Source organism: Bombina bombina, chromosome 5 (genome assembly GCF_027579735.1).
Source record: "Bombina bombina isolate aBomBom1 chromosome 5, aBomBom1.pri, whole genome shotgun sequence".
Taxonomy (NCBI): domain Eukaryota; kingdom Metazoa; phylum Chordata; class Amphibia; order Anura; family Bombinatoridae; genus Bombina; species Bombina bombina.
The window spans coordinates 136,400,075-136,415,476 of record NC_069503.1 but is presented as its reverse complement, the minus strand read 5'-3'; the positions used below and the strand labels follow the sequence as shown (position 1 = coordinate 136,415,476).

General features: G+C 28.7%; 1 protein-coding gene across 3 annotated transcripts in view; it reads right to left on the bottom strand.

The window, feature by feature from the left end:
• The window catches only part of NBEAL2 (neurobeachin like 2), a 496,796-nt gene that overhangs the window by 60,434 nt on the left and 420,960 nt on the right, over positions 1-15,402 (bottom strand). For all 3 annotated transcript variants that reach the window (XM_053713715.1, XM_053713717.1, XM_053713716.1), the window contains one exon: positions 4,102-4,242. In XM_053713715.1, the coding sequence (XP_053569690.1) occupies positions 4,102-4,242 (141 nt within the window). The remainder of the gene's footprint in view (positions 1-4,101; positions 4,243-15,402) is intronic.

Below are 15,402 nucleotides of genomic sequence, written 5' to 3'. Positions count from 1 at the left end.
GAGATAGCACAATAGCAAACACACATTATATACACATCTGTAGGCAGAGATAGCACAATAGCAAACACACATTATATACAAATCTGCAAGGCAGAGATAGCACAATAGCAAACACACATTATATACACATCTGTAGGCAGAGATAGCACAATAGCAAACACACATTATATACACATCTGTAGGCAGAAATAACACAATAGCAAACACACATTATATACAAATCTGTAGGCAGAGATAGCACATTAGCAAACACACATTATATACACATCTGTAGGCAGAAATAACACAATAGCAAACACACATTATATACACATCTGTAGGCAGAGATAGCACAATAGCAAACACACATTATATACACATCTGTAGGCAGAGATAGCACAATAGCAAACACACATTATATACACATCTGTAGGCAGAGATAGTACATTAGCAAACACACATTATATACACATCTGTAGGCAGAGATAGTACATTAGCAAACACACATTATATACACATCTGTAGGCAGAGATAGCACATTAGCAAACACACATTATATACACATCTGTAGGCAGAGATAGCACAATAGCAAACACACATTATATACAAATCTGCAAGGCAGAGATAGCACAATAGCAAACACACATTATATACACATCTGTAGGCAGAGATAGCACATTAGCAAACACACATTATATACACATCTGTAGGCAGAAATAACACAATAGCAAACACACATTATATACACATCTGTAGGCAGAGATAGTACATTAGCAAACACACAATATATACACATCTGTAGGCAGAGATAGTACATTAGCAAACACACATTATATACACATCTGTAGGCAGAGATAGTACATTAGCAAACACACATTATATACACATCTGTAGGCAGAAATAACACAATAGCAAACACACATTATATACACATCTGTAGGCAGAAATAGCACAATAGCAAACACACATTATATACACATCTGTAGGCAGAAATAACACAATAGCAAACACACATTATATACACATCTGTAGGCAGAGATAGCACAATAGCAAACACACATTATATACAAATCTGCAAGGCAGAGATAGCACAATAGCAAACACACATTATATACACATCTGTAGGCAGAGATAGCACAATAGCAAACACACATTATATACACATCTGTAGGCAGAGATAGTACATTAGCAAACACACATTATATACACATCTGTAGGCAGAGATAGCACAATAGCAAACACACATTATATACACATCTGTAGGCAGAGATAGTACATTAGCAAACACACATTATATACACATCTGTAGGCAGAGATAGCACAATAGCAAACACACATTATATACACATCTGTAGGCAGAAATAGCACAATAGCAAACACACATTATATACACATCTGTAGGCAGAGATAGCACAATAGCAAACACACATTATATACACATCTGTAGGCAGAAATAGCACAATAGCAAACACACATTATATACACATCTGTAGGCAGAGATAGCACAATAGCAAACACACATTATATACACATCTGTAGGCAGAGATAGCACAATAGCAAACACACATTATATACACATCTGTAGGCAGAAATAACACAATAGCAAACACACATTATATACAAATCTGCAAGGCAGAGATAGCACATTAGCAAATACACATTATATACACATCTGTAGGCAGAGATAGTACATTAGCAAACACACATTATATACACATCTGTAGGCAGAAATAACACAATAGCAAACACACATTATATACACATCTGTAGGCAGAGATAGTACATTAGCAAACACACATTATATACAAATCTTCAAGGCAGAGATAACACATTAGCAAATACACATTATATACACATCTGTAGGCAGAGATAGCACATTAGCAAATAAACATTAAGCACAAACTGAAGGGCCTAGATAGTACATTACCAGGCACATTGTATACACTAAGTGCTCGTTTCCATTGAGCCGTAATTCGTTTTGCGTGCACTTGCAAACTGCTAAATATGCTGTTGGAAGCAATATCGTTTATCGACTGCTTCCAACGGCCCGTTATAACTCGATTTCGGCAACCGGACTCCGTCTGCCGAAAACATTATCGTGTCCCATACAAAGTATCAGAAGCCGCTAATCTTTAAATTATACCCGGTTTCCAATGTCCGTGCAAACCGTTAATACACTGCCCGAGGCTTCCGATACAGTAACAAAAATTACAATATTCAGTATACGGCGGTAATCGTACGAAGAGGGTCCTTCAAGCCCCTTGGCTTCCGCAGTCGCCGGTCTTCAGTTCCGCGGTCCTGGATGAAGATAGAAGAGGTCGCTGCTTGGAAGAAGACTTCACCGCCGGACTTCAGGAACCGTGAGTACCTATCTGGTGGTTAAGACAGGTTTTTTTTTTTGGTTTTTTTTTTAGATTAGGGCTTTTGGGCAGTTGTAAAAGAGCTGAATGCCCTTTTAAGGGCAGTAAAATAGCTGAATGCCCTTTTAAGGACAATGCCCATACAAATGCCACTTTAGGGGCAATGGGTAGTTTAGGAATTTTTAGTGTTAGGTTTTTTATTTTGGGGGGTTTGGTGGGTGGGGGATTTTACTGTTAGGGGGAACTTAGTTTTTTTTTTTTTAAAGGTTTAACTTAGGGCAATGCCCTACAAAAGGCCCTTTAAAGGGCTATTGGTAGTTATTAGAATAGGGGCTGTTTTTATTTTTGGGGGTCTTTTTTATTTTCATAGGGATTAGGTATAATTTTTTTCTTTTTGATAATTTGGTTTATTATTTTATGTAATATTAGACTTTTATTTTTTGTAATTTTAGATTAATTTAAACTTAGGTTTTTTTATTTTTAAAGTAATGTTAGGTTTTTTATTTTATTTGTAATTAAGGATTTATTATTTTAATTGCAATTTAGGATTATTTTAATTTATGTAATGGGGTTAATTTAGTGGGTGTTAGGTTAGGGGGCTTAGTGATTAGTTATTTGCGTTGTGGGGTTTGGCGGTTTAGGGGTTAACAGATTTATTAGGTTAATTGTGATGTGGGTTAATGGCGGTTTAGGGGTTAATAGATTTATTAGGTTAATTGCGATGTGGGTGAATGGCGGTTTAGTGGTTAATAGATTTATTAGGTTAATTGCGATGTGGGTGAATGGCAGATTAAAGGTTAATAGTTTAAATAGATACTTTGCGATATGGGGGTTGGCGGATTAGGGGTTAATACATTAGTTATTGCAGTGGGAGGTTGCGGATGAGAGGTAGATATTGCACATGCGTTAGGTGTTTGATTTTATTTTAACAGCGAGCGACAGGTAAAATATACGCGCCGCACTTGTATGCGGCACTGTATATGCGATCGAGTGTAGTGTAAGGTTGGGTTACCATAGTAACCTATTGTTTTATAAATCCAGCATCTGGTGGAAGCGTTAACACAACGCTAACTTACATCTACACGAAAAGAGCGACCGCACGCAAAGCGGAAACCTTTTCAATGGAAATCTGGTACTAAAATGGAGCCGCAAATTACTTTTAGCTGTCGGCCGCTTCGGTAGCTTACGACTCCATTTTTAACGGCTCAATGGAAGCGAGGCCTAAGTCACTGGCAGAGACAGCACATCAGCAAACACACAAACTTGTAGACAGATATAGTACATTAGCAAATACATTGTCATTCTCTTGATACAAGGACCCTGTGTCAGTGCATAAACTGGTTCTTACTTAAAAGGGACAGCAAAGTCACAATTAAACTTTTACAATTCAGATACATTCTGCCATTTTAAACAACTTTCCATTTTACTTCTATTATCAAATTTCCTTCATGCTCTTTGTATCCTTTGTTGAAAAGCATACCTAGGTAGGATCAGGATCAGCAACACACTACTAGGAAAAAAGCTGCTGATTGGTGGCAGCACTTCTACACCTCTTGTCATTGGCTCACCTGTGTTCAGCTAGCTTCTAGTAGTGCATTGATGCTCCAAGATGATACAGAGAGAATGAAGCAAATTTGATAAAATAATTAAAAAGGTTGTTTTAAATTGCAAGCTCTATCTAAATATTAACTTTACTGTCCCTTTAAAACTAAAATAAAATGTTCCCCAGTACTAAATACTGAAGGTGCCTCAGCCCTCTCACCTGCCACTTTGTAGCTGGATGTGTAGTGTAGTGAAGGGCTCTGTGCGTATCATGTAGTGCATGACCCCCGCTGCATTAGAGTAGTGAGTTCCGTAATGAAACTTGTCCACTGTGCCTGAGGGGTCCTCAAAACTCTCGTACCTAAGGGGAATAAAGTCTTAAATTAAAACTATAAATTTATATCAAACACACTGTAATAAACTATACATTTATATCAAACACACTGTAATAAACTATACATTTATATCAAATACACTGTAATAAACAGACTATACATTTATATCAAATACAATGTAATAAACAGACTATACATTTATATCAAACACACTGTAATAAACAGACTATACATTTATATCAAACACACTGTAATAAACAAACTATACATTTATATCAAACACACTGTAATAAACTATACATTTATATCAAATACACTGTAATAAACAGACTATACATTTATATCAAATACAATGTAATAAACAGACTATACATTTATATCAAACACACTGTAATAAACAGACTATACATTTATACCAAACACAATGTAATAAACAGACTATACATTTATATCAAACACAATGTAATAAACAGACTATACATTTATATCAAACACACTGTAATAAACTATACATTTATATCAAACACACTGTAATAAACAAACTATACATTTATATCAAACACACTGTAATAAACAAACTATACATTTATATCAAACACACTGTAATAAACAGACTATACATTTATATCAAACACAATGTAATAAACAGACTATATATTTATATCAAACACAATGTAATAAACAGACTATACATTTATATCAAAAACTGTAATAAACAGACTATACATTTATATCAAAAACACTGTAATAAACAAACTATACATTTATATCAAACACACTGTAATAAACTATACATTTATATCAAACACACTGTAATAAACAAACTATACATTTATATCAAACACAATGTAATAAACAGACTATACATTTATATCAAACACACTGTAATAAACAGACTATACATTTATATCAAACACACTGTAATAAACAGACTATACATTTATATCAAACACAATGTAATAAACAGACTATACATGTATATCAAACACACTGTAATAAATAGACTATACATTTATATCAAACACAATGTAATAAACAGACTATAAATTTATATCAAACACACTGTAATAAACAGACTATACATTTATATCAAACACACTGTAATAAACTATACATTTATATCAAACACACTGTAATAAACTATACATTTATATCAAACACACTGTAATAAACAGACTATACATTTATATCAAACACACTGTAATAAACAGACTATACATTTATATCAAACACACTGTAATAAACAGACTATACATTTATATCAAACACACTGTAATAAACAAACTATACATTTATATCAAACACACTGTAATAAACAGACTATACATTTATATCAAACACAATGTAATAAAAAGACTATACATTTATATCAAACACACTGTAATAAACTATACATTTATATCAAACACACTGTAATAAACTATACATTTATATCAAACACACTGTAATAAACTATACATTTATATCAAACACAATGTAATAAACAGACTATACATTTATATCAAATACAATGTAATAAACAGACTATACATTTATATCAAACACACTGTAATAAACAGACTATACATTTATATCAAACACACTGTAATAAATAGACTATACATTTATATCAAACACAATGTAATAAAAAGACTATACATTTATATCAAACACACACTGTAATAAACAGACTATACATTTATATCAAACACACTGTAATAAACAGACTATACATTTATATCAAACACACTGTAATAAACAAACTATACATTTATATCAAACACAATGTAATAAACAGACTATACATTTATATCAAAAACACTGTAATAAACAGACTATACATTTATTTCAAAAACACTGTAATAAACAAACTATACATTTATATCAAACACACTGTAATAAACTATACATTTATATCAAACTATACATTTATATCAAACACAATGTAATAAACAGACTATACATTTATATCAAACACACTGTAATAAACAGACTATACATTTATATCAAACACAATGTAATAAACAGACTATACATGTATATCAAACACACTGTAATAAATAGACTATACATTTATATCAAACACACTGTAATAAACTATACATTTATATCAAACACACTGTAATAAACTATACATTTATATCAAACACAATGTAATAAACAGACTATACATTTATATCAAACACACTGTAATAAACAGACTATACATTTATATCAAACACAATGTAATAAACAGACTATACATTTATATCAAACACACTGTAATAAACAGACTATACATTTATATCAAACACAATGTAATAAACAGACTATACATGTATATCAAACACACTGTAATAAATAGACTATACATTTATATCAAACACAATGTAATAAACAGACTATAAATTTATATCAAACACACTGTAATAAACAGACTATACATGTATATCAAACACACTGTAATAAATAGACTATACATTTATATCAAAAACACTGTAATAAACAGACTATACATTTATATCAAAAACACTGTAATAAACAAACTATACATTTATATCAAACACACTGTAATAAACTATACATTTATATCAAACTATACATTTATATCAAACACAATGTAATAAACAGACTATACATTTATATCAAACACACTGTAATAAACAGACTATACATTTATATCAAACACAATGTAATAAACAGACTATACATGTATATCAAACACACTGTAATAAATAGACTATACATTTATATCAAACACACTGTAATAAACTATACATTTATATCAAACACACTGTAATAAACTATACATTTATATCAAACACAATGTAATAAACAGACTATACATTTATATCAAACACACTGTAATAAACAGACTATACATTTATATCAAACACAATGTAATAAACAGACTATACATGTATATCAAACACACTGTAATAAATAGACTATACATTTATATCAAACACAATGTAATAAACAGACTATAAATTTATATCAAACACACTGTAATAAACAGACTATACATTTATATCAAACACACTGTAATAAACAGACTATACATTTATATCAAACACAATGTAATAAACAGACTATACATGTATATCAAACACACTGTAATAAATAGACATACATTTATATCAAACACACTGAAATAAACTATACATTTATATCAAACACACTGTAATAAACAGACTATAAATTTATATCAAACACACTGTAATAAACAGACTATACATTTATATCAAACACACTGTAATAAACAGACTATACATGTATATCAAACACACTGTAATAAACAGACTATACATGTATATCAAACACACTGTAATAAATAGACATACATTTATATCAAACACACTGAAATAAACTATACATTTATATCAAACACACTGTAATAAACAGACTATAAATTTATATCAAACACACTGTAATAAACAGACTATACATTTATATCAAACACAATGTAATAAACAGACTATACATGTATATCAAACACACTGTAATAAATAGACTATACATTTATATCAAACACAATGTAATAAACAGACTATAAATTTATATCAAACACACTGTAATAAACAGACTATACATTTATATCAAACACACTGTAATAAACAGACTATACATTTATATCAAACACAATGTAATAAACAGACTATACATGTATATCAAACACACTGTAATAAATAGACATACATTTATATCAAACACACTGAAATAAACTATACATTTATATCAAACACACTGTAATAAACAGACTATAAATTTATATCAAACACACTGTAATAAACAGACTATACATTTATATCAAACACACTGTAATAAACAAACTATACATTTATATCAAACACACTGTAATAAACAGACTATACATTTATATCAAACACACTGTAATAAACAAACTATACATTTATATCAAACACACTGTAATAAACAGACTATACATTTATATCAAACACAATGTAATAGACAGACTATACATTTACATCAAACACACTATCATAAACAGACTATACATTTATATCAAACACACTGTAATAAACAGACTATACATTTATATCAAACACACTGTAATAAACTATACATTTATATCAAACACACTGTAATAAACAGACTATACATTTATATCAAACACACTGTAATAAACAGACTATACATTTATATCAAACACACTGAAATAAACTATACATTTATATCAAACACACTGTAATAAACAGACTATACATTTATATCAAACACAATGTAATAAACAGACTATACATTTATATCAAACACACTGTAATAAACAGACTATACATTTATATCAAACACAATGTAATAAACAGACTATACATTTATATCAAACACAATGTAATAAACAGACTATACATGTATATCAAACACACTGTAATAAATAGACTATACATTTATATCAAACACAATGTAATAAACAGACTATACATTTATATCAAACACACTGTAATAAATAAACTATACATTTATATCAAACACAATGTAATAAACAGACTATACATTTATATCAAACACACTGTAATAAACAGACTATACATTTATATCAAACACACTGTAATAAACAGACTATACATTTATATCAAACACACTGTAATAAACAGACTATACATTTATATCAAACACACTGTAATAAACAGGCTATACATTTATATCAAACACAATGTAATAAACAGACTATACATTTATATCAAACACAATGTAATAAACTATACATTTATATTAAACACACTGTAATAAACAGACTATACATTTATATCAAACACACTGTAATAAACTATACATTTATATCAAACACACTGTAATAAACTATACATTTATATCAAACACACTGTAATAAACTATACATTTATATCAAACACAATGTAATAAACAGACTATACATTTATATCAAATACAATGTAATAAACAGACTATACATTTATATCAAACACACTGTAATAAACAGACTATACATTTATATCAAACACACTGTAATAAATAGACTATACATTTATATCAAACACAATGTAATAAACAGACTATACATTTATATCAAACACACTGTAATAAATAGACTATACATTTATATCAAACACAATGTAATAAACAAACTATACATTTATATCAAACACACTGTAATAAACTATACATTTATATCAAATACACTGTAATAAACAGACTATACATTTATATCAAACACACTGTAATAAACAAACTATACATTTATATCAAACACACTGTAATAAACTATACATTTATATCAAACACACTGTAATAAACAGACTATACATTTATATCAAACACACTGTAATAAACAGACTATACATTTATATCAAACACACTGTAATAAACTATACATTTATATCAAACACACTGTAATAAACTATACATTTATATCAAACACACTGTAATAAACTATACATTTATATCAAACACAATGTAATAAACAGACTATACATTTATATCAAACACACTGTAACAAAAAACTATACATTTATATCAAACACACTGTAATAAACAGACTATACATTTATATCAAACACACTGTAATAAACAAACTATACATTTATATCAAACACACTGTAATAAACAAACTATACATTTATATCAAACACAATGTAATAAACAAACTATACATTTATATCAAACACACTGTAATAAACTATACATTTATATCAAACACACTGTAATAAACTATACATTTATATCAAACACACTGTAATAAACTATACATTTATATCAAACACACTGTAATAAACTATACATTTATATCAAATACACTGTAATAAACAGACTATACATTTATATCAAACACACTGTAATAAACAGACTATACATTTATATCAAACACACACTGTAATAAACTATACATTTATATCAAACACACTGTAATAAACAGACTATACATTTATATCAAACACACTGTAATAAACAGACTATACATTTATATCAAACACACTGTAATAAACAAACTATACATTTATATCAAACACAATGTAATAAACAGACTATACATTTATATCAAACACACTGTAATAAACAGACTATACATTTATATCAAATACACTGTAATAAACAGACTATACATTTATATCAAACACACTGTAATAAACAGACTATACATTTATATCAAACACACTGTAATAAACTATACATTTATAGCAAACACAATGTAATAAACAGACTATACATTTATATCAAACACACTGTAACAAAAAAACTATACATTTATACCAAACACAATGTAATAAACAGACTATACATTTATACCAAACACACTGTAATAAACAGACTATACATTTATATCAAACACACTGTAATAAACAAACTATACATTTATATCAAACACACTGTAATAAACAGACTATACATTTATACCAAACACAATGTAATAAACAGACTATACATTTATATCAAACACAATGTAATAAACAGACTATACATTTATATCAAACACAATGTAATAAACAGACTATACATTTATATCAAACACAATGTAATAAACAGACTATACATTTATATCAAACACACTGTAATAAACTATACATTTATATCAAACACACTGTAATAAACAGACTATACATGTATATCAAACACAATGTAATAAACAGACTATACATTTATATCAAACACACTGTAATAAACAGACTATACATTTATATCAAACACACTGTAATAAACAGACTATACATTTATACCAAACACAATGTAATAAACAGACTATACATTTATACCAAACACAATGTAATAAACAGACTATACATTTATATCAAACACACTGTAATAAACTATACATTTATATCAAACTATACATTTATATCAAACACAATGTAATAAACAGACTATACATTTATACCAAACACAATGTGATAAACAGACTATACATTTATACCAAACACAATGTAATAAACAGACTATACATTTATATCAAACACACTGTAATAAACTATACATTTATATCAAACTATACATTTATATCAAACACAATGTAATAAACAGACTATACATTTATACCAAACACAATGTAATAAACAGACTATACATTTATACCAAACACAATGTAATAAACAGACTATACATTTATATCAAACACACTGTAATAAACAGACTATACATTTATATCAAACACAATGTAATAAACAGACTATATATTTATATCAAACACAATGTAATAAACAGACTATACATTTATACCAAATACACTGTAATAAACAGACTATACATTTATATCAAACACACACTGTAATAAACAGACTATACATTTATACCAAACACACTGTAATAAACAGACTATACATTTATACCAAACACACTGTAATAAACAGACTATACATTTATATCAAACACACTGTAATAAACAGACTATACATTTATATCAAACACACTGTAATAAACAGACTATACATTTATATCAAACACAATGTAATAAACAGACTATACATTTATACGAAAGGATGAAGCAGTAGTCTTCCAAGTATGAATAAAAAGTCCAATCTTTATTTCATAGTTAAAACATCACAGCAAGGGGTAAGAAGGTGCAGGCTGGTTGACTAGTTTCGGCTGTGTGCCGTAATCATAATCCTGCAGCCACTTAAAATTGTACATATTTAAAGGGGTTTCCAAACACAGTGATTGGTCAATGTTAATGGGAGTGTAAATCCACCCCCTCACATAATTTAACCTCTTACTGAACTTTTATCTGGGCCTGATAGGAGATTTGACCTTGTTAACATAGAGAAAGACTATAGGAAATAATGATCACAGATAATCAATGCATTTATGCAGGCTCAAAAATATGTTTAGATATATATATATATATCTAAACATATTTTTGAGCCTGCATAAATGCATTGATTATCTGTGATCATTATTTCCTATAGTCTTTCTCTATGTTAACAAGGTCAAATCTCCTATCAGGCCCAGATAAAAGTTCAGTAAGAGGTTAAATTATGTGAGGGGGTGGATTTACACTCCCATTAACATTGACCAATCACTGTGTTTGGAAACCCCTTTAAATATGTACAATTTTAAGTGGCTGCAGGATTATGATTACGGCACACAGCCGAAACTAGTCAACCAGCCTGCACCTTCTTACCCCTTGCTGTGATGTTTTAACTATGAAATAAAGATTGGACTTTTTATTCATACTTGGAAGACTACTGCTTCATCCTTTCATATTTTGTTCTCTTTGGGATCACAAGGAGTCCCTCATTTGGCAGCAGTTTTCCTTCAGTTCCTCACACACAAGCGAAATCAAGTGGACCAGTGGTTTTCGTTTTTCGAGCTTTCTGGGAACCTGATTGGCTGATCGTTACACACCCCCGGCTTCACAGGCCCCCGATGACGTCACACGCTACGCTACGGAGTTCCGGAAGTCTGGTATTGTAGGGGATCCGGAGTACAGCAAATCCTTGCAGGGGAACCGGCAGTTCAGCCGTTGTTTATCCCCATTTAGGAGCACGCCTCTGAAATATTCCCCACCACCGGACACGGACCACAGCGACTCATTAAGGCAGAAGGGTGAGTTTTGAATTTCACCTTATTCCGCAATAGTGGATGCCTGAAAAGACTGGGGCGCATATATGAATTATATTCCTGATTGAAGGGGGTGTGTTATTACCGTTTACAGTCTTGGTACATGTGGTTCCTATCACACATCACTGATGTCCTGGCTTTGAGTGTTACCATCCTTTTGAATGTGACTCTATATCTGGGACTACTTCTCTCATTTATTATATACATTTATACCAAATACAATGTAATAAACAGACTATACATTTATATCAAACACACACTGTAATAAACAGACTATACATTTATATCAAACACACTGTAATAAACAGACTATACATTTATATCAAACACACTGTAATAAACAGACTATACATTTATATCAAACACAATGTAATAAACAGACTATACATTTATATCAAACACAATGTAATAAACAGACTATACATTTATATCAAACACACTGTAATAAATAGACTATACATTTATATCAAACACACTGTAATAAACAGACTATACATTTATATCAAACACAATGTAATAAACAGACTATACATTTATATCAAACACACTGTAATAAATAAACTATACATTTATATCAAACACAATGTAATAAACAGACTATACATTTATATCAAACACAATGTAATAAACAGACTATACATTTATACCAAACACAATGTGATAAACAGACTATACATTTATACCAAACACAATGTAATAAACAGACTATACATTTATATCAAACACACTGTAATAAACTATACATTTATATCAAACTATACATTTATATCAAACACAATGTAATAAACAGACTATACATTTATACCAAACACAATGTAATAAACAGACTATACATTTATACCAAACACAATGTAATAAACAGACTATACATTTATATCAAACACACTGTAATAAACAGACTATACATTTATATCAAACACAATGTAATAAACAGACTATATATTTATATCAAACACAATGTAATAAACAGACTATACATTTATACCAAATACACTGTAATAAACAGACTATACATTTATATCAAACACACACTGTAATAAACAGACTATACATTTATACCAAACACACTGTAATAAACAGACTATACATTTATACCAAACACACTGTAATAAACAGACTATACATTTATATCAAACACACTGTAATAAACAGACTATACATTTATATCAAACACACTGTAATAAACAGACTATACATTTATATCAAACACAATGTAATAAACAGACTATACATTTATACCAAATACAATGTAATAAACAGACTATACATTTATATCAAACACACACTGTAATAAACAGACTATACATTTATATCAAACACACTGTAATAAACAGACTATACATTTATATCAAACACACTGTAATAAACAGACTATACATTTATATCAAACACAATGTAATAAACAGACTATACATTTATATCAAACACAATGTAATAAACAGACTATACATGTATATCAAACACACTGTAATAAATAGACTATACATTTATATCAAACACAATGTAATAAACAGACTATACATTTATATCAAACACACTGTAATAAATAAACTATACATTTATATCAAACACAATGTAATAAACAGACTATACATTTATATCAAACACACTGTAATAAACAGACTATACATTTATATCAAACACACTGTAATAAACTATACATTTATATCAAACACACTGTAATAAACAGACTATACATTTATATCAAACACACTGTAATAAACTATACATTTATATCAAACACACTGTAATAAACAGACTATACATTTATATCAAACACACTGTAATAAACAGACTATACATTTATATCAAACACACTGTAATAAACTATACATTTAAATCAAACACACTGTAATAAACAGACTATACATTTATATCAAACACACTGTAATAAACAGGCTATACATTTATATCAAACACACTGTAATAAACAGACTATACATTTATATCAAACACACTGTAACAAACTATACATTTATATCAAACACACTGTAATAAACAGACTATACATTTATATCAAACACACTGTAATAAACAGACTATACATTTATATCAAACACACTGTAATAAACAGACTATACATTTATATCAAACACACTGTAACAAACTATACATTTATATCAAACACACTGTAATAAACAGACTATACATTTATATCAAACACACTGTAATAAACAGACTATACATTTATATCAAACACACTGTAATAAACAGACTATACATTTATATCAAACACACTGTAATAAACAAACTATACATTTATATCAAACACACTGTAATAAACAAACTATACATTTATATCAAACACAATGTAATAAACAGACTATACATTTATATCAAACACACTGTAACAAACTATACATTTATATCAAACACACTGTAATAAACAGACTATACATTTATATCAAACACACTGTAATAAACAAACTATACATTTATATCAAACACAATGTAATAAACAGACTATACATTTATATCAAACACACTGTAATAAACAGACTATACATTTATATCAAACACAATGTAATAAACAGACTATACATGTATATCAAACACACTGTAATAAATAGACTATACATTTATATCAAACACAATGTAATAAACAGACTATAAATTTATATCAAACACACTGTAATAAACAGACTATACATTTATATCAAACACACTGTAATAAACTATACATTTATATCAAACACAAT